Source organism: Epinephelus lanceolatus, chromosome 4 (genome assembly GCF_041903045.1).
Source record: "Epinephelus lanceolatus isolate andai-2023 chromosome 4, ASM4190304v1, whole genome shotgun sequence".
In the NCBI taxonomy this organism is placed as follows: Eukaryota; Metazoa; Chordata; class Actinopteri; order Perciformes; family Serranidae; genus Epinephelus; species Epinephelus lanceolatus.
In genome coordinates this window covers 42095922-42117762 of record NC_135737.1, presented here as the reverse complement: position 1 = coordinate 42117762, position 21841 = coordinate 42095922, and the positions used below count along the sequence as shown (strand labels likewise).

The 21841-nt window shown below is 42.5% G+C and overlaps 1 protein-coding gene across 1 annotated transcript in view; it reads right to left on the bottom strand.

Moving 5' to 3' along the window:
- LOC117260077 (calsyntenin-2-like) overlaps nucleotides 1-21841 on the bottom strand; it is a 373596-nt gene that overhangs the window by 158993 nt on the left and 192762 nt on the right. The window contains exon 3 of the mRNA XM_033631954.2: nucleotides 5669-5864. Within this exon, the coding sequence (XP_033487845.2) occupies nucleotides 5669-5864 (196 nt within the window). The remainder of the gene's footprint in view (nucleotides 1-5668; nucleotides 5865-21841) is intronic.

The window sequence follows — 21841 nt, the reverse complement described above, 5'->3', positions numbered from 1 at the left end:
TTTAGTGTGTTAGCATTTGCTAATTAGCATTAAACACAAAGAACGGCTGGTGATGGAAACAACATAAGTGTTATGGGTCAGAAACGAAAGCATTAGAGACATTTAGGTTTTGACTTGTTGATGGTACTAGATGAAAAGTGAAGGGATCGTCAATGTCACTGCAGTGCATCTTGAGAGGGAAATGAATGCATGTCCGAAAGTTTTGTTTTTGAGATATTTCAGTCTGTCATCCATGTAGCCATCCTGCTACTAAAGCTCAAAATCTTTGTTCTATTTTGAAGTAGCTTTGAGGATGATGAAATCATCTTATTCAACTCTGTCTCACAGTATGTTCTGTACAATGTTGTTCCATTTGGCAAATGCTGCATCATTTTATTTCACCAAAATACAGCATGTACACAACAATCAGGTTTTCCTTTGCAGATGAACTCGAGTTAGGTTGTGATGATTTCATTTTCTGCACACCAGATGATTCTTCTCAGAAAGACCAGCGGTACTTGACACCAATTAAAATTTTTCATTAATGTCTGGGCTGAATTACGATTGTGTTACATCAATATACAGACACTAAATGGACATTCATCACATTTATGGGTCTTTACGACAAAGGCTAAGTGCACTTCACAGTTCAGTACAAAATGTTCATTTGGCAGAGGTCAGCCCTCCAGTGTTGTAGATTAATTTGTGTTTCATTTAAAGCTGACCTGAGCAGAAACAGTCTCAAGGAGTTTAAGGTGAATTCATTTGAGCTTTGCACTTTGCTGACAAGTGACTAAAGCTTCCACGGGCAGCCAAGTAGAATATCTCAGAGGGCAGAGCGAAGCGCTGTGATTCAGAAGTGGAGAATGTGCACGCTGTTATATTGGTGCTCTGACTAAAAAAAAACAGTCATTAACGTCAGTGTTTATGAAGCCGTCTGTTGCTGCAGTGTCTGGCAAAGTCACCGCGGCCGGAGGAATATCACGCTTTTACTGGCTTTGCAGAATGATGCATGCATTCAAAGTTTGACATGACATTTTGAAGAGGAAACAACATTTCATTTGTGTTGGGGAAAAATAAAATGCATTTCTGTCACACTGAGAGACAGATTTGTACAGCCAGGGCAGGGAGCGCATCCATTTGTGAGCGCAGAGACAGTCTGACAAAATATTCAAACACTGGAGTCTGTAACAGAGACAGAGGGACTGACAGAAAGAAGGACGTAGTCAGACAGCAGGAGCTAGCTGAGCCGTAGCAGGGCAGGGGAAAGAAAAAAAAAAGAAAAAGTGAGAAGTAGGGCAGAAGCCAGTGCTAAGCAGAGTAGGGAGGGATAGAGGATAGAGGGTGAAGTTTAAACTCATCCCGTGTCACTCCTGATCCTCTCCCCTGTCCTCTTTAGCTGCTAATTTTCTTGACTGCTTTCCTTCTCTGCTGTTGCCGTGTCATGTGTAATTTGAGCGCAGCCTAAGGCGGAGATTCTTCTTCCTCTTCCCTGTTAGCTTCTTTCTAAATCGGAGAGAGCGGGCGGTACGATGTAGCGCGGCGCGGAGCAGTGAAAGGCCAGCATCATCCTTTGAGAGTTGCCAGCAAGAGGACAGGCCATTAAGAGTGTCCCCAAATTCACTTCCCCTCCAGCATCGGCCTGTCTGTACACACCGACCAAAGTGGGTCTGCGTCACAGCGGGCAGTGAGTTATGTTGATAGAAAGTAATAGTGTGACATAACAGAATGCCTGGGTGCTTAAAAGGGATATAAAACATGATCAACAGCATGGAAATAGTAGCACAAATCCATCACCCTTTTTACCTTGCACACACACACACACACACACACACACACACACACACACGCTTCTAACAGCAAACAAGATACAGTAAATACAAGTTACGCTCTACTGATTTAAAACTTTCACCGAGGCTAGAAACCCCTGCTGCTATAATTCCAGGTATAGCGTGTAAAGAGTTTGTGTGTGTATGTGTGTGTGTGAGCATCTATAAGCTAGACAAGATGATAGATTCCTGTGCTTGGCTCCATTGTTGGCGGAGGTGAGAGGGTTGAGCGGTAACACACAGAGGGAAGATGTGCAGCACACAGCGGACAGAGGTAGTTGTCTGAAAGGCTGAGCGGAGAGCAATTTCAGACAGAAGCTGCTTTCAGGAGGGCCAACAAAGTGTGACAAATTGTTTTTATCAGTTGACCTTTTTAAAGGAGTCTATGGTGCTTGTGGAGGTGGAGGTGGGTGTTGTGCTGCATCTGTGCTGGCATGGATGGTCCTCTGAACAGTCTGGGATTACACTGTAGCCAAGAGGATGGCAGGAGAGGAAAGAGCTGAAGGCATAATGTGCTGAGTAATATTTAACTTGATAGGGAGAGCTTTCTTCAAGCACTTTGTGTGAAAATAAAATTAGAAAGGCATCTTTCCTTTTTAAAATGACGGACTATCATAGGTGGGAGGAAGGTAGACTTGAGTGTGCACTTAGTTATCTTTCAAAATAAAGTTAGACAGGTACCAAGTTAGACTGCACCATCATTAATCAGTGTTACATGCAAGAAGAAAATATCAAGTAGGTGTAGTGCAGATTTATTATTCTAATTATTGAGGTTACTTTTTAGGCACTTCTACTTTATTATGATAGTGATAGAGAGACAGAAAAGGCAGCAGAGAATGAGGCCTAGGCTCCTTGATATGCAGCAACTAGTCCAGGCCGCACTCATGTCCAGGGCCCCACAGTAAGGACACAGCCGTAATGGTATACGCTCTACCAGGTGAGCTAAAAGGTCCCAGGTATTATTGTATTTAACTTAAAGGTGCCTTTGGAGAACCTCACCAGTGCAACACAATCAGTAAAACTGCAGTTATATCAAACGTTGCGCTAGACTTTTTCGTCGCCGGTCATTTTGACCAACAGGGTCATAAAAATCCAGTTATAATCTATTTTTACCGGTCATTTTAATTTTCGTTTTTAAATGATAATAAAGATATTCAAAAACATTTAGTTTTCATTCTTTCCTTTTTAATAAATCCAACAAGCAAGTTATAAAGTGTGCATTAATAAGGACATGAACGAAAAGATGAACAGACATCCACACACCGCAGCGCTTCAGTTCGGCGTCTGGTCTATTTTTCACGCGAGCCGCGAGCGCTTCTGTCAAGCTGGATAGAGCGGTTCGTACCAAACAGGAAGTCGGACACAGAAAAGACTAAAATAACACAACAGTGCATAACCGAACACATTTTTCAATACCCTAATCACTTCATTACAAGTTTAATTTTGTGTCATCGAGCCTACAGACATAACTACATAAATAAAATGGTCAGAACAATATGCCCTATTCATTCAGTGTTTACCCAACACATTCAATACATGGACATGCAATGACAAATTGTCATTAACTTATTACGTTATAAAAAATGATTAAAATATGGACTTACCCATGTTTAAAATGACCTGTTGAAGTGAAAAAACGAGTACAGACAGGAACAGACGAGTGGAGTCGATGTTTAACTTATGCGGAGAGCGCAGGAGAAATGCGCTGCTTGTGTGGACAGTCAAGCGCCTGCGAGGACTTCTGCGGCACTACCGCATCTGGTGTGTCCAGGCCGTTATGTCAACGCTACATGAAGCAGATTAATGACTTTTTCTCTGCAGTGTGAAAACAGCAGCCACTTACTTAAACCACTGACTGTGCACTCTACCGCCAAGTGGGCAGGGGTGGTAATTGCAACCAGTCAAAATGACCTACGGCCTTCAGATTTTCCGGTCATTGTTGTAAAAAACCAGTCAATGACCGAATATCCAGTTAACGCGACCCCTGAATTACATGCACGGTGACATACTTCTATGCATGTTTTTGACATTTAGTCATGAAGCTAGACTGAGTCTAGAGTCTAAATTGTGTTTATGCTGCTCGTTTTCACTCTGAAGATGTCGAATACCGCCGCTTTGTGAGTGATTTCTGCGTCAGACACCTGACTCCGAAAGCCACCTTGCACAGCGGTATGATACGCCTCCGGGTGGTGTCAGTTTGTAACGCACATTTCACAGTGTTAGGTATGTTGCTGGACAGCCAGACAGTACCTGTTGCATCAGTATGATACAAGGACGGGTGGCGTCAGTTCATAGCGCAGCTGGACGGCACCTGTTGCTGGATGGTGTCAGTTTGAGATGCTGCCAGTAAATAATAAAAAGAACTGGGAAGTCCCTATAGGGTGGGCAGGAGGGATGGAGGATGTGTCCAAAACGCTGCTAGTATCAATGCAATATAAAGCAGTGGTTCCCAATTTGCCTGGCCACGGGATCCAGAGTTCTCCTTAGTCATTAGTTCAAGGTTCCACACAGTTTGATACATTCAGCATCATACTTGTGTTTGGCCATATTATTGAGCTAGTTTTTTGTCTGCTGGTGACTCAATATACATACACATATATACAGCAGAAAACGGCACTTCAAAATAAAAGCTCTGTGCCAGAAATTCAGTGTACTTAAAAATTAAGCATATTTTTTTACATACACAACACATTTGCAGGTCACTTGTGGTCTATTCAGAATAAACCTGCGACCCACTTTTGGACCGCAACCCACCAGTTGGAAACCACTGATATAAAGAGCTGGAAAGTCCTTATATGTATGGGCTGGTCCAACAAACCCAGGACTTTCACCCGAGAAGCAAACAAGTTGTGTTTACGCAGCTCGTTTTTATTCCAAAGTCCTTTGATACCCGATTTTCAAAGTATTTTCAAAGTCTTTAAGTGTATGGTGGGCAACTGGACTTGCTTGAATTTCTTGAAGATGTTTCTCCTCACATCCAAGATGAGATGTTTACTGTCTACCCGCTTTGTTTCTTCTTGTTTGGTCCTGGAGAAAGTGCAGGTATTTGTTGTCGACAATGTTCACGTCATTGAACCTCAGTATTTCCATGAGCCAAACTTATGATGATATTAAACATGTTTGATTTTGTAGGGACGTCAAGATGAGAAAAAGACTGACTTAAGACAGTGAGGCCACCATAACTAGCAGCCCTGTTGATCTGAAGAATCTGCACCTGATTATCTACATTCCCTTTTGTTGAGAATCACTAAGTGGACAATTTCCAGAGAGTTTTGCAGTGGATCATCCATGAACTTGAATGAGAACGTCTTTGACACACGGTGTTAAGGTGCTGCTTGAACTAGATATTAGCCCCAAATACTCACTACCATTCTGAGTATTCTCTGAGTTCTCTCACTACCATTCTGAGCCATTCTCCCTTCTATCCGTAGTCATCCCTACCTTCATTTGCACCCACACACATGAACTATTTATGCTCAGAAAATGTCTACTGAGAGTTCTAAAGAGCCAAATCTGTCATACTTTTTAAGCCACTGATGTTTTCTGGCACAGTTTATTATTTGATTGGACTTTAGCCTTTGTCTAAATGAATGATGAATTATTCAATATGTAAGTGTAGTTTTATATGATTTAGCATTCTAGCATTTTATATGAATTATGAAAAGTCTTGTTTGTTTAATTGCCTGTTGTATTTTCCTTGGAGGTTTTCTCTTTGTATAAACACGGCAGATCTGTCCTGAAATTCACACAAAGGCACAACGTCTATCAAAGGAATCCCACTCTTTGTCTGGAAAGGATCGTTAAGTACTGTACATGTACTTGTGCGTTCTGTCATATTTCAGTAGTACAGTCGTACTCACTTGTGGGACTTCTTGCCCTCCGTGCCACCGGGGCCAGAGCCGCAGTCGTGAGCCTGGATGATGAAGGTGTATTCCTTCTGCAGCTCGCAGTCCACCAGGCCGCGGGCCCTCAGCTGGCCCTCACCAGATGTACCGTTCAGCACCACTGCCTCGAATGGAGCTTCCAGCCCGTGGATGTTGAACGCACAGATCTCCCCTGGAGATGAGGAAGGCAGGAGGGAGGAGGTGGAGAGACAAAGAGGAGGTCAGTGTTAATCACAGTAAATCAGGTGGAATACAGGTGGAGAATCAAAGACACTGACTTGGGGATGTTGGAGAAAAAAGGGAAACGACTGAAGTTTTTCAGTGCAACAAACTTTATTTTTAATGTAAATTTCTGGTTTCTTTTATTGTACACACACATTATTTTCAATTTATTTTTCTGTTTTTTTTTTATTTTTTTGTTTTATTTTCTAATTTATTTTTTTCTCTTTTTTCTTTTTCTGAAACTGAATTATTTCTTTTTTCACCACTATTACTAAGTCAGTGTGAAGCCACATGATTTCATTGCAATCTGTTCTGTCTGCTCCATTTTTATGAAAGTGTTTGAGCGAGTGCAAACTTCAATAACTTCTCTCCCACTTCTCTCAATGTTCCCAGGCAGTCCTGGAGGTTACACCAGCAACTTCCCGCTGCAAACGTCTATCACCTCTGGAATACTTTTTAGTCACATTAATCACAGTAAATCAGGTGGAGTACAGATAGAGAATTAAAGATAAGTGGGTGTAGAAGGATGGTTAAATCGAAAATATCTTGTTTCTTTTGTTGTGCACATTCTATTTATTTATTTTTATTTATTTATGTATTTTTAATTTTTTCTTAGATTATTTTTTCTTTTTTTTTGGAACTGAATTATTTCCTTTTTCACCAATATCCCAAAGTCAGAGTAGAGCCATGGGATTTCTTTGCATTCTGTTGTGCCTACTCCATTTTTCTGAAAGTCTTTGAGTTGTTGTCTAACACAGTTTTGAAGTGGAAGAGGGATTGTGTCAATCGCTGAGCCTGCACACTGAGGAACGCATCGTCCAAAACGCCTGTGCCTGCTACTCTCCTGCATTATAAATGCATAAAGATACAGCGAGTGCAAACTTCAATAACTTCTCTCTTCCCAATGTTCCCAGGCAGTCCTGGAGGTTACACTAGCAACTTCACGTTGCACACATCTATCACCTCTGGAATACTGCTTAGTCAAGGGAAGCTGCAGAACAGAGTCCATTCAAGAAGTGCGTGAATGCTACAGGAGAGCTGGGTTAGCATAAATAGGCTTTCACTGAGTTTTCCCCCTGTTGGGTAATTGCTACTCCCACTTTAGAGTTACGTAGGCTATGCAATGTTGAAAACAAACTGTGATACAGACAGAGCACAGCAGCAGAAACTCACACTGGAGGTTTATAAATAGATCATATTCCCGGCAATGCATCTTCTGTCTAATTGCTCTTGTGAAAAACACCAAGGGCATCCCTGCTGTTTGCCCCCCCAGCAAGACATTCTCTGTAGCTCACTAAAAAAACAACAAACAGCACAATTGAGTTACACAAGGCTCGAATAAAACTGCGACGTCTCAAAGTCACCCTTGTGGAGAGATACAGAGGGAGAAAATCCATTTAAATCCAGAGTGAGCAGCTGACAAGAGCAAAACAAAAGAGCCAAGAGGTGGGTGACATTTATTAGCAGGCCATATAAAGAGAGCGGTCCATTTGCAGAGTTGGTGAGGGAAGTTGTTCCTTTTTCTTTTTTCTTCTTCCTGGCAACTTGACGTCCCCGCCCACTAGTGGGATTTCAGGAAATCACTTAACACGTCCGGCTCACACTCTGACCTGTGACAGCTAATTGCGCTGATATCACTTGAACTAACAGCAAAGACTAAATTGGATTCCCAAGCAGCTTTGTGTGCACATTGCTCCTGGCAAGTTCTGATAAGAGCAACTTTATTTTCTACCGCCTTCCCCTTTACTCTCCCCTTTCATCCTGCTTCTGTCATAATCCCCTCCACCTCACCCCACCTCCCATTACCCTCCCTTCCTCGCTTCCTGTTGGGGCAGGGGCTCTGAAATGACAATTTGCCCACAGAGGAGCTAAAGGCAAAATAATAAAGAAAGAGTAGAAAATGGGAAAAGGAGAACAGAGAATGAGAGAATAGGGAGGGGGTTGTCGACACTGTCTGCATACTGTAAAGACTCCCCCCTATGTATTGCCTGAACAATGACTTATCAGGGTTAAATGGGCCCCCACATTATGGAGAAGCATGGCTTGCCGAGGAGAGCAGAATCATAAAATGGCATTGAGCAAACGGTGTGCGACGGGGAGTGACAGAAGATGCAACAGTCTTGATGTGCTGCTTCTCTCAATGGTGCACCACTGTACAAAACAGGCAAATGGAAAATCCATCACCGCCGGAGCGAGAAATAAATCCAATATACACAGGCAAGTGCAGAGGCTTCCCATCAGGGTGAATATGCTGAGGATATGCTGATGGCACACGCCCACAGCTGAGACCGGGTGGCCCCGACATGCTCCTCGTGATTTAATTGTAGCTGATGGGGGAGCGGGGAGACGGGTCAAGGTGACTGCAGGAGGAGGACCTCCTCCTTTAGAGACTCAAATGAACACTCAAACTGCTCTGGAGGGGGGCAACAGACCTGTGGCTTTTCTTCTTCTTATACATCCGCCTATCACTTCACTCCAGACCTGATAAGTGTTCTGCCACCTGCAGAGAGGCAAAGATGGCTGGTGGAGGAGGGAGGGACGAGGGTGGGAGTGCTGGCCCCGGCGGCAGCCGAGGAACAGATGTTGGGCGGCTGGCACTTGGCAGAGGCAGAGAGCTCACAAACGCTAATTACTGCGCTAAACTGTTAGCTAAATATGTGTCTCCGTGTCACATTAGGCTTTTAAGAGGTAGATTTATGGTCAAAAGGAACTCTGTCTTCTTGAAGGGGGGCTGTTTAAAACTAATGGATGCAAACTAATGGATATGGATGCTGCAGTGCTATTTCTTTATTAGTTTATTTGCTGGCTTATCATCAGTGTTTGGCTATTTGGCATAATGAATGGTTTTTATGATCTCCAGTACTCCAGTATGTAGGATGTCTGAAACATTTTTTACCCTATATGCTTCACACACTTACCCAGTAAAACTTTAATACTCACTTATTTGACTTTTTAGACACCCTCTATTTCTTTCCACTACCTTATTCTCTACTGCCGTGATTACTAACTTTCCCCTTGGGCACCATTTCATTTTCATTTAATCAAGTTTAAATATTAATGACTGTCTATTAGTCAGTGGGAGTGTGTGCTCAGGACTTAAGCTGCTGTCCTGTTGGTGTCAGAAGTCGTGTGGTGCTCGACACCTCAAGGGAATCTGGCACCCGTCCACACTAGACTATCTTTGAGGACACAGAGCTCATTATCAGTGAAGGCAGAGATGCTTTACTGGCAACGGTGGCCTGTGTTTGCAGAGCTGGAGGACTGTGACAAAGTATCGAGGGCCACAGCGCCTCGGGGCCCCAAGTTATTATCAAGGCTGACAGAGCATTGCTGATGAGCTGCCTGCATCCGAATATACACACAAGCTGCTTTAGCTGAAAACGCACTCTCGCACATAAGTGCATAGATATGCATGGCAGCTGTTTACTGAGCATTTGAGTGAGAGGTAAGAGTGGAGATATCAGGCGGGAAACAGTTGCACCGCTAAGAGGATGAGGAGGAAGAGAAAGATATGAAGGGAGATGAAAGGAGGAGCTGGGAAGGATGGGAACATGGCCACTGCCTTAGGGCAGCTCCGATCTCCCTACTGGAGAGTGACCAAAGCAGCAGCATGAATACACGCGCACACATTTACTCAAACTGTGCCAGTTCAGTAGCTCTAATCAGAGCTGACATGCCTTTCATCCTCCTACTGTTGGAACATACACCGCAGAGACAGCAAGTAAATCAGATTACTGGATATCACTGTTACTGAACACATTCTGGACCAGGCATCAGTTTGCTGGCACTAAAATGTTTGCACCCACATTATCTTAATATTTTCACTTGCCATTATTAGTAAATCAAGCCTATTTGCACAAGAGTTGCTGTCTACTTTGTGGTTTACACAGTTGTCATGATTTCAGCTGCTTTTCCAATTTGGATTTGGCATGAAATTATCTCTTGTATTAGTCACCCGCCTACCCTGCTAATTCTCCCTCTCATTTTAGTCACAAAAACACAATCGCACATCCACAAGCACTCTGGGATACACGGACACACGCACACGCACACGCACACACACACACACACACACACACACACCGACCCTCTCAGCTGCAGTGCAGAGATAGACTGTCAGCCTCATAACTCTGCAGAGGGCCCGAAATTGAAAATGCTGTAATTATGCTCTTCATGAAATTAGCCAGCCGAGGAAAAAACACAAATGAGAAGCTGTCCATTCTGGAGATAAGGATTAATACTAATCAAGCCTGCATGTTCTGACTAGAAACCAGGAACCGTGTTTGTGTACAGTGTGTGTGTGTGTGTGTGTGTGCGGGTTGAATGGGGGATTTTTAATTAAAGACACACTTTCTTAGGAGTTTAAAGGGGAGGGAGTGTGTTTGGGTGTGTGACTGTTGCAGAAGGGGAGGGGCGGGTGAGATGATTTACTCGACCTCACGGTTGCCACCCCTCGTCTCCTCACTGTTAATTACATTAAAGGCTCCTCTCACAGACTTAATGACATCCTGCTGTCTTCTAACAGAGTGAACACCAACCCTCTGTGTGTGTCAGAGTGAAGGTTGGAGGACTGAACCTGTCAATCAAGATCTCACATCGAGGCAGCAGTAGGTGGGCTCTGGGGCGGTTCTAGAAATTCTGGGCCCCCTGGAAACAGCTCACGAGGGCCTTAAAAGAGTAAATATCCACAATCCCTGGCATGTTTCAGGGCCCCTGTCAGAGTCTGGATGTCTTGAATCACTCTTGGGTTCTTTCCCCAATGTTTTTTGCCTTTCCTTTCGATGGACAGTTTGACAGTTGTGCGACGAGCTACCAAGTAGGGTTTTTTTCCTGCATAGAGAATTGTGAGGCAGCTGCCTCCGTCAAATTTCATGCCGCCTCCAGCTTTCGACAAAACTCTGAGGGGTTTTCTTTATGGAAAGAAAATATTTTAGAACAACCATTGCACTTATGGATTTCTGTCATTTGTAACTACAATAGCTGCATTAGGCTGATGTGGCGGGGCTGTATCGTAAGCAGCACACTGCACCGGGAGAGGTGCTGCAGCAACTGTCAAAGAGGAAGAAAAGAGCTGTCTGTTTATGGCTGGACTGCAGCAAAGCGAGGGTCAGCCCCATAAATGGAAAAGTCTCTCACTTGTTGATTGACTGACTCAGTGGGTGGTGAAATCGTAGAGTTCTGGTGCTTCCTCAACCTCAGCAGTGTTTCCTCTGGTAACATCTTGGCCACCATAGCAAACAAAAAATAATCACAAAAGAAAACAAAACTTCTTTTTCCTCCCGTTCAGTGTTTTATATAGGTTTATATTCCCCGCTGGTGTTTATAAATGCTGCACCATGCACCTCTACATGAGTGCCTGAACCAAAGACTATAAATTTAATGGACTCAGCCATTGTGACTTCACCCATTGGTTCATAGACTCCTGTTTTGAAGCCTTGAATTTGGCATTTTGGGTGTCGCCATCTTGGATTTCTGGAGCCAGAAGTAACAAACAGCCTGTCACTCAAAGCAGCCATGCTCTTAATTTCTTTAGGTCATGATAAAATGTAAACTCCTGTGTACTCCTGCCCAGTTGTCATAAATGGGGAGATAAGCTGTGGACACCAAAACCATTTTTTGTATCAGGCTGTTAACATGTTTATTTCTGCTGTAAAGTTGGTCATTGTGTCTCTGTGGGGACTGACTTGCTTAAGGAGCCAGCCTCAAGTGGCCATTAGGGGAACTGCAGTTTTTATAATTTTTTACATGGCTTCATTTTTCAGCCCCGGGGACTGCCGCTTGTCCTAAACACACATCTATGTTTACACCACGAAGAAGTTTATTTTTATCAACATTTTTACCACTTTATCGACTACAAAAGTTTAAACGGGCACCTGCAAAGCTATTAGTTCATTACATTTGAGAACATGATTCACGCATCTGAATATGCCATTTCGTCAAGGTCTTCTTCAAACACCCTTAGTCTGGACCCTCTCCTGGGACCACTTTGCCTTGGGAGACCCTACCATGGGCTATTAGCCCCGTCAACAAAGCTCCCAGGATTACAGGGACACCCTAACCCTCCAACACGTTAAAGTGGCAATTTTCGGAGGAACATGGGCACGTCCCACTGGTAGGAGGCCCCGGGGCAGACCCAGGACACGCTGGAGGGATTACATATCTCATCTGGCCTGGAAACGCCTTGGGGTCCCCCAGGAGGAGCTGGAAAGTGTTGATGGGGAGAGGGATATCTGGGTGCTTTGCTTGGCCTGCTGCCCCTGCGACCAGCCCCGGATAAGCGGATGGATAGAGTGGTTATCTAATTAACTGAAGTGTCTTATAAAAGTGTGTGAGAGGGAACTGCTTAAAATACAATTAAAACAATGTTTTAATGCCTCAAAAACAGGAAGAGATCTACATTTATATAAATAACATTTTGCCTGCAGAGTCAAACTGATTTACAAGATATTAAGTATATCAATATATTTTTGATTGTGTTCCCAGTTTTAAACATATGTCAGGTGATACACTACTTCAGTACACTATAAAAACATTATTACTGGGACCACTGCAGAAAACTGCAGATGCACATTTAATATCCAGGAATTTACACTGTAGTGACCACTGACTTTCTCTGTATCAAATTTGGCCACAATCTAGTAACTAACAACTGTCATTTTTTCAATCACATAATTATTAGAAGCCCTTAAATATGTTGCTTGTAAAAAGTGTTGAAGGCACTTCGTCTCTTAATGTACCTTTTGTATCTTTATGTATCCATATTATGCATAAAATCATCCTTTCAAAATGGGATTTGGGATGATACTGTAAGATAACCCTGTCCATCATGTAAAACCACACCTGACAGTGAGCAACCTCATAAATTGTGGTGAATTAAAGTTGGTCTGATGCAGAGAAACGCCACCGGCAGCAGCTTTTAGTCCGAATCACCATGCCTGTACTCCTTAATCTCCTCTCCCTGCGTGTTTCACTGGACAGCAGTGTTCCTGCTCCTGAAAACATCAATGCTATTTTGTCTTAGCAGCTTGAAAGGCCTTTTAGCTCTGCGGTTGCAATACACCCACCTCCCCCTATATGTCAATAAAGTTAATCACAAACCCCAGCGGGCGACGTGTCAATTACTCCGGCATGGACTTGGAGCCGAGCCAAAGCGCTGCCGTGCAGGCATCAAACTATCAATGACAAACTGGCACCCAATGCAGCACCAGCCAGAACATTACAGTAAACACAAACACCTCCATTTAATCAGCCGGCTTGATGGTTAGGTTTACTCAGAAACAATTCACTCAAGCATTTCAGTCAGTGATGGCTGTTGTTAATTTCAGACCACGTAGGACAAATTTGACACTTTAAACTATATCCATTAAGTGTTCATTGTGAGGAAATTACATTTCGCAATATGGGAGTAAATTATGTTAATATTTTCTGTCACAGCTTTTGCTTACTGGTTAAATCCTTCTGTGTGGAGTCTCTGTGAGTTTCTATGCGAATTATAATACTATAAGGCCACATTGTTGTTGTCTGTCACCACTGAAAAGTCCACTGTGCACAATGACTGGATTTAGGCCATTTACAGTAAATCTAAGCCTGGATTACACATTTTCCCCTTCATTATTTTGCATACTGTTGCCGGATTACATTTAGATTATGTACAATTATACTTCTAGTCCGATGCCAATAACTTTCTCCCTTAGCCCCCCCGCGAAAATACCCTGACACAGCTCTTTTCTCTTGTCTCACACCAGACACAGTCGAGAATACTGTATGAATAATTAACATAATCTATATGTTTTGACTTCTAGGGGGGAAAAAGAAACCAAGTTGGGAAAAAGAGCATGCTTAACATTAACAAAACACAGCCAGGGCAATCACATTAAACACAGTGAGAAATCAATAGTTTCTATTTTCCAATTCTGTTCATGGAAATGGCCCCAGGGGAGAGCATGTGTCCTTGTCTGAGCAAGGCCAGTTAGAGTTCAATGTGTTCAAATATCCGTATCAGAGTTTATGACCCCCATTAATGCCCCTGAGGACGTTCTTGGCACAGCCGAGCTACACAATGAAACAAAGACCATCACCTCACTGACGCTCTCTTTGACCATGGATGGGTTTATTAGATCTAAGGTCAACAAAGCAGAACAAATCTAACAGCAACCACACAACAGAATATACAGACTATGTGTAAGTTTGATTTAGAGCCACACTGTCTCCACTGAAGAGATACAGCCTAGTTCATAATCCTTTCTCTAATGGAATATAAAAAAAAGATCTGAAGTTCTTTCTTAACACAACTCAAGTGACCTGGTTTTGTTTCAGCAATTACAGTCAACTTTATTTGTTCAGCCCAGGGGTGTCCTAACTTTGTTGAATGGGGGCCAGATTAGATAATGTGGAAATACCTGGGGGCCAGCTGCTTCTTGCATTATATGGGTTATTAAAAAAATCACATACAAATGAGACAAACACAACTGTTTCATCTCTCAGTGAGAAAGTATTCAACCTCCACCACTCTGGAAAGTGGTTTATGAAAACACATGAATGGGAAAAAATGCAAAGTGATCTTGCTTGATGAACCAATATTGTGTAGTGGGCCACATATTGTATATTTTGGGAGGTCACAGCTGGCCCCCAAGTCAGACTTTGGACATGCCTGGGTCAGCCCATTGTCAGATACAGAGTTTTAATGGGCTTTACAGGCCCAAAATTCAACAAATGTCATAAGTTTACGCATGGATTACGAGAAGCTTGGTAAAAACACTGGCTAACACTCAAACTGAACAGATTCCTGTTGCATGGAAACCATTTCCTTAGGGTTTTCTTCATCATTCCTGAAATGTAAGACTTTAAATTTTTACATGAACAACTAGAAATGCACGTTCATAATGCAGATCTCCACCAGGTGGCCGCATCTCAGCTACAAAACAGGCCTCCTCGGAGCTGAAAGTGGCCACCCTGGACAATGTACACGATGCAGATATACCGATTTTCTCCCTCGCGGCTCCCTTACGATTAAGATGACGGCAAAGATTACAAAAATGGGGGTTTGTTCATGTTGTATCGCTCCTAACTTGAGTGATTCATAACATATCAGATATGGAATTAATCTGTAGAAACTCTGGTTCAACATGAGACCAAATTTTTCTAATTTCAATTTCTGAGCCGCAATAAAAGCCGAAAAATGTCCTGCAACAGACTTAAGCTTAGCTGACTACCCCAAAGCCTTTCACTCTATGCTTTTTCTACGTAATTTTTTTAATACTTTTGGCCCCCACCGGCTGGTTAAAAGGAGTGAGGTGTCAGCAGTCAATAAAACAGGTTTTTGACAACTGTGAAAAACCCAAACCCTGAGAAGTCCTTGAGCATACAGTCATGAATGTGTCCCAAAACATTAGGCAGATTGGTCCAGTAGTATGGGAGATTATCTGCAGAAAGACAAATAAACACACGCACAAGCCCACAACCAAAAGCATGATCCCCTCCAGGTTCACGCCTGATGGAGAAAAGAAAACAGTTGGCAAAAGGCTGCACTATAAGAGTAGCTCCTAATTTGCTAGATAAATGAACAAAGCACTTCTTTTTTTTCTCTACAGCCCTGCATCCACATGAAAACTGTTTTCCTCTCCCCCAAAACTGAGAATTTCCAAAATGGCCTCCATAGTCAATAAATCTTAAGATGTCAGCTTGCTGTTTCAGTGTGGTCAGGGAAAAGTGAACCTTTGCAAAATGGTGATGTCAGCCCATCCAGTGAGGGCTGAAGGCAGCAGTTTGGGAATGACTGCTTGTTAACAGGTAGTGTTTAATATATTACCATTTTACAATTGTTTTGTTGTCTGTATCAAAATGCAGACAACTAAATTGTGGATTCAGGTGCATTAAAACTGTATAGGTAACCACAGAGAGCAGGAAGAGACTGATCAAGCTGACACTCAGAAAGTAACTGGCTGTGTCTGTTGATGCCCAGTCACAGCTGTATGGCAGTGAAGTCAAGAAGACTTTCTCTTGTGTCTAACGTTCTGTGTAGTCACTTATTTTAAATGCCGATATCCTCCTGAGCCCCTCTGTCTTCATATGAGGACATCACACTTTGGCTTTACTGCACCTTATACGTCATTCTGCTTAACTTAGACCTCTTGTCCTCGTCCTTTTTTTGTCCCATCTAGTGGTAGTATGCGCACAATACACTAATCCATGTAAGAACAAGATGGCAGCCATCTCTGCTGAGTCAGTCTGCAGCCGATCCCAACACAAAAGTGGACAAGGTCCAAAACCTGATCACATTTTATGGTTGAAACTTGTTTATTTATGGTTAATAAAGTTTGTAGTTTGATATGGCAACAAATTTGACCAATTTTAACAACAGTAGAAAGATAAGATGCTGCTATTTAGAAAGTACTTGTTTGGAGACACTGGGGATTTATCATCAGCTCTTTGAAGGACTTTCATATAGTTGACAATGTTTAGTTTAGTTTTTTTTTTCTTTTTCATACTTATCAGGTCCTACTGATTACAAATAGCTAAAATAAAATGCAAAATAAAAGTTCAGGTCTCAGGAGGATATAGCAGATCACACATCAATCATTAACCCATATTACACTTTTATATAAATCTTTATTTCATATTTATTCTGGTAAAGATTGTGACATTATTATCAGATGTTTGCTGTGATGTGCTGTTGTATTGTGTGCAACATGTCATTAAATGACAAAATACATTGTTTGTCCATGCCCTATAGAACGATACATCAAAGTATTGTCTTTTATCTGGTGCCCCCTTTGGTAGAATCAAAAGAGTGCTGTTACTATTACTATCAGTCACTATGGGAATCAAATTTGTATTCCCTATCAGATATAATCTTCTTTTTTAATCTTCTGTGCAGCTGAATCTCTTCTTCAATTGAAAGGGCAGACTCGCATGGAGTCAAAGGTTCATGTTAACAGCATGATGAGCTGAATAAAAACCTGAACCACAGAATGGCCAGTCCAAGAATTAGTATGCACAGTTATGAATCCATTAATTCAAGAAGGATCCCTAATAGTGAAAGCTCTACCTAATATTCTTTCCATTCCTCAAGTCATCACCCACTGCCCTCCACAGAGCCCAGTAGAAAATTAGAAAGTCCCAGTTCCAGCTCTCTGTGATGAAATAATTATCCCCACTCCACATTATGTAGTGCCACACTGCCCAAACACAGGCTGAAATTCTGCCATTAAGCTATCGATCATCTCATCGCATGCCGGCAGCTCCGGCAGCCAGGCCCAGCTGTTCACCATCATCACCACTGAGTGTTACAGGCTCGCCTCCAACCACACAATGGATATGGCTCCACTCAGCCTGCTTTAGTCTGTTCATGATTCAACAAAACCTGGACCAAGGCCAGCAGTGAGGCGTAAGGCTTTGTCCGGTGCATTCAGGGCTAAAATCCAACAAGAGCTGAGTCTGTGCTCAAATCTGAGGCAAAGACGGATGCTGAGTGTTTATTTTGATTTCTATAAATTCTAAAGAAAATTGGTTAAGCGGGAAATATTTTACAATAAAGGTCATTACAGAACCATAGAGTCATCATGTGCCCACTGACCAAAACACAAAATGCTAATCTTGTTTATGCTCTATTAGGGATTTGAGAGGGAAACAAGATCAAAATGTTGATGCTGCCTCTACGCAGCCCCCATATCTCTGGTGTATTGTATATGTAAATTGCTATCAGTTACATCACCCTGTTTAAAAGCTAATGCAGCCACAGCGTTTAAGAACCTATGCTTTATGGTGGAGTGTGTAGTAATGAGTGCATTAGGCTGATGGTGCAGTGAGAGTGCAGGATGGATGAGCTCGCTGCAAAGCAGTTGCTGCAGACTGTCAAAGACAATGGCCTCGGGTGACACTTCTACTACCGCTGCTGGCAGTGTTTACCTTCAGGGGAGAAGACAGGAGAAGAAAATCATGGACGGAGGAGAGGAAAAAGGGGTGGGAGTTGAGGGGAGTGAATACAGTGACGCCAGGCGTGTACAGTACGTCTGAGAATAGCCGCAGAGAAAATATTGTTCCTGTGTCTGTAGGACGTCCCTGGAGAAGACTGTTGGAAGATTATTCTGTGCTTATTCCTGGGAGTACTACAAACAGAGAAGACATTGCAATCATGGCAGCGAGATGAAACAAAAAGACAGAAGTGATGGATGAGCTATCCTGATATATAAGAATAGCTCTTATAAGGATTCACAAACCTGTGCAACACCCTTTATCATAAAGCTGTTTAATTACATTAAGGTACAGTGTTTTAAGTCTAATTTGGCTCCTCATCAGATGAATCAAACAGTATGTTGAAAGTTAGCGTGTTTTTACTATTAAAGGCTGAAAATTGATTGGCGTGCAACAGTCTTTTCTTCTCCCTTAGAGAGTCACTGTCCCTGAGCGAAGAGATACCTGATTTGGCCACATGCTGCTGGATGATGTGCAGGGAACCCTGTTTCAACTAGACTAGTCATAGCCACGTTAATGGCTGTTGTTTTTATGTGTTAATTTGATCTTTGATTTGATCTTACTGGGATCAGTGCACACCTCATCCATCCATCCATCCATCCATCCATCCATCCATCCATCCACCCACCCATCCATTCATTCTAGATCAAAACCTAGTGTATGACTGGACTGTGTCTGAAACACTAGAGGGCTTTTAATTTGAAATTATGTTTTGTTTTTTTCAAAACAGGAAGCGGCAGCTTTCACTAAGTCACAGACTTTTACTTACAGTGCTGGCAATGCTGTTTCAGTCCAGCCAAAAGAACATTGTGTAAATACATCTTAAAAAGGAAGAACATTACACTAAGACACAATCACACACCAGAAGGGACCTGCTTTCTCTGGTGCTGTACCCTCTGATCAAGGTTCTTTTTGCTTGATTTAACACAACCCTCCCCTCTTCAGCTCTGGCTGCTGATGTGAAGGCCGATTTACAGTTGTTGCCTATAAGTGGCCAACAATGTTATGAACATTTATCATGACATTTATAGGCTACCGCAGATGTATACTGATTTATATTTGTGTGGCGGTGTGTCTGGGTCAGTCCGCAATCACACCGCAAAAACGCTAGCTGGTGATAAGGTTTTATGCCACTGTGTTTAGTTTCTGTGAAGTGTGGTTAGACACACCTGAAACACACATAAAACATGGCTTAATAGCAGCACTGTTGAAACAAAAGTACAAAATTCAGCTCCATTATGACTCACAAGGTTCATAGCAAAATAATTGTCTTTTGCTGGATGCTTTTTCCCCACTAATAAAACATGCTAACGTCATTAGCATGAGTCAATGAAATTTTACATTGCATAAATTAGCCTAGCAGCCAGTCTTTTCCTCTATTCATATGAAGCCGGGAACAACAACAACTAAGATGAAGTTAAAATTCATAAGGCCTATTCGTAAGGCCGGTCGCTTGCTCCTTGGTTTCAGTCCGCATATCAAAGTATCCTTGGGCAGGATACTGAACCCCGAAATGTTCCTGATTAATGTGCCATAAATGTGTGAGTATGTGTGTGAATGTCTAACAGATGTGTGTGTGAATGGGTGAATGTGACACGTAGTGTAAAAGTGCTTTGTGCGGTCGGAAGACTAGAGAGGCACTATAAAAGTGCAAGTCTATTTACACTTTAAACACCAACATGCACGCCATCAATCACCCCAACCAAGACTTCGTAGTTAAATCAGACCTTACACCTAAAAACACCTTTCCTGGCTGAAACACAAGGTAACGTAATGCTCCATCCTATAAAGAGGCACACCACAGATTTAGGATACAATGCCTGGCTAACATTTGTATATGGGGCCCATGTGGGTAGTAAATGGGCTGCAAAATGGGCCCTATGTGGGATTGCCCATGGGTTCCATATTGGATCTTGCTAATAGCCCACATGAGTGGATTTACCCAAGGGGCACTTGGTTTGGGGCCAATATGCCCATTTTAAGCCCATAATGATGTCATCAGGGTTATCTTGGATTGGGCTTGAGGCTTTTTCAATAGCAAACCTAAGTTACAAACTTGGGGTGTGGAGTTTAAAGGATGCAGGTATTAACCAGAGAGGGAGAGTCTGAAACCTGCTAGTGAGTTGCATTATGGGAAATGTAGGATCTTGTGTTATTTTTTGAGTTTGACCAGAGATATTGGATAAAGGAGATACCCCACCGTAGGCTTATCCAATGTTAAGAAAACGGTTACTCTTCCTGTCTCCTAAGTGGGCGTGGTTAGCTCTCCCTCCAATCAGAGCCTGTTCTCCCTCAGCCCCCCTCCCCACCACTGTGTTGAACAGAGGATCTGTGGATGTCTGTGTATGCAGATCGAGAAGCAGGTGGAATGAAAATACATTCTTCCTATTACTGCAGCCTATTGCTGCACAAAGCTTGGACATTTTTTATTTATTTATCACTAGTGGTAAATAACTGTTTGTAAGCGAACTGTGATTTTGCGCCTGATTTTACCACCTGTTTATCAAGATCACAAGATCTCGCAAGAACTTGTTTTCTGAGACGGACAGGGCTCAAACAAAGTTAACTTTCTCTTGATCTGTGCGGATGAAAAATGCAGCTTTAGTGTCAGAATGTTGGTAAGATGTGTGGCTTGTGGAAAATGAACCCAATATTTACTTTAGTGACTATAAGGCGAAAGAATTGACCATAAATTGTGATCACGTTCATTTTCCTCATTGACGACAATACATTCAGAGCTGCCGCAAGTCTCCTACGGGGGCGTGGCGCTGACGTCACTGAATCAGGAAGTGAGCTGAGTGGGGTATCTCGCTTTATCCAATGTCTCTGGTTTGACCTACACAAGGAACTAAAAGTCAGAATACCTTGACCCATTCCTTCTTTTGTTATTATTCTGTCTCATGTGAAACTCGGGGCTCTTTAGGACTAGTACCGAATTCTCAGCTGCATTAGCTTTCAGGACCTTGCCTTATTTGACCAGCCTGGTAAGACCACCCTGACCCTGATGACATGAGCTCTACATTCTGTTTCGCTTTCCTTATCAGTTGGACTCCCCAAATGCTCTCAGTGGATGGGAGCCCTCGCCTCGACAGACAAACTCCCTCAGCCAATCAGCGAAACAAAACAACAGGGAACATCTTCTTCATCACCAACAGAGCCAGTTGATAAATCAGCTTTTACCAAATATAGTCAAAGAAAACATTTTCCTCTGAGAAACATCATGAGTGCATACTCTTGTTCTTGTTTAACTGCTGTTTTTGACTCAATAACTTCGCCTACTGCTGTGCTTAATCACCTAATGTTAGAGTTAGCAATTACTGTTGCAAGTGGCAGCCTGCATTTTACACTGTCAACTACAACACAGTCCCTGATTGGCTGCTTGTGTTGTCAGCTATGATGCGGATCCCTGAGTGGCCCCGACTGGATTTTAATTTCTGGGTATGAGGCGGGACGTCACCAAGACCACACTGATACAAAGAGTGAAACAGGATGTTGAGTTCATGTCATCAGGAGAGTCTTACAGGCTATAATTTCATCTGTCTATGATTAATATAGGTCTTGTTGTCGGATTATCTTTCCCAAACCGATTGTTTTCTCAGTGATTTTGTATAATTCCCTCTGTACAAAATATTTGCTTTTTCTTTATGTTAGTTTAAACTGTCTGGGTGAGTATTTGAAGTGTTTCTTCAAATGAGAGCCAAGGCCCACACTGACATTTTCTAGATTCAATGTTGTTTTTTGAGAATGCTCAACTTCACAGAATATATTTCATCTAGTAAATTCTTCGGATGCTTTTAAAAGGCATTGAAGTAACAGACACATTTCCCCAAACACAAACTAGAAATGCTTAGAGGCAAAATGTTTTCCCAACTCTCATTGGAGAGAAGTTTGCGTCAGGGCAAGTTGTGAAAAATGACTCGACTTTTTCTTCTTCTTTTTTTTTTTCACCCAGGT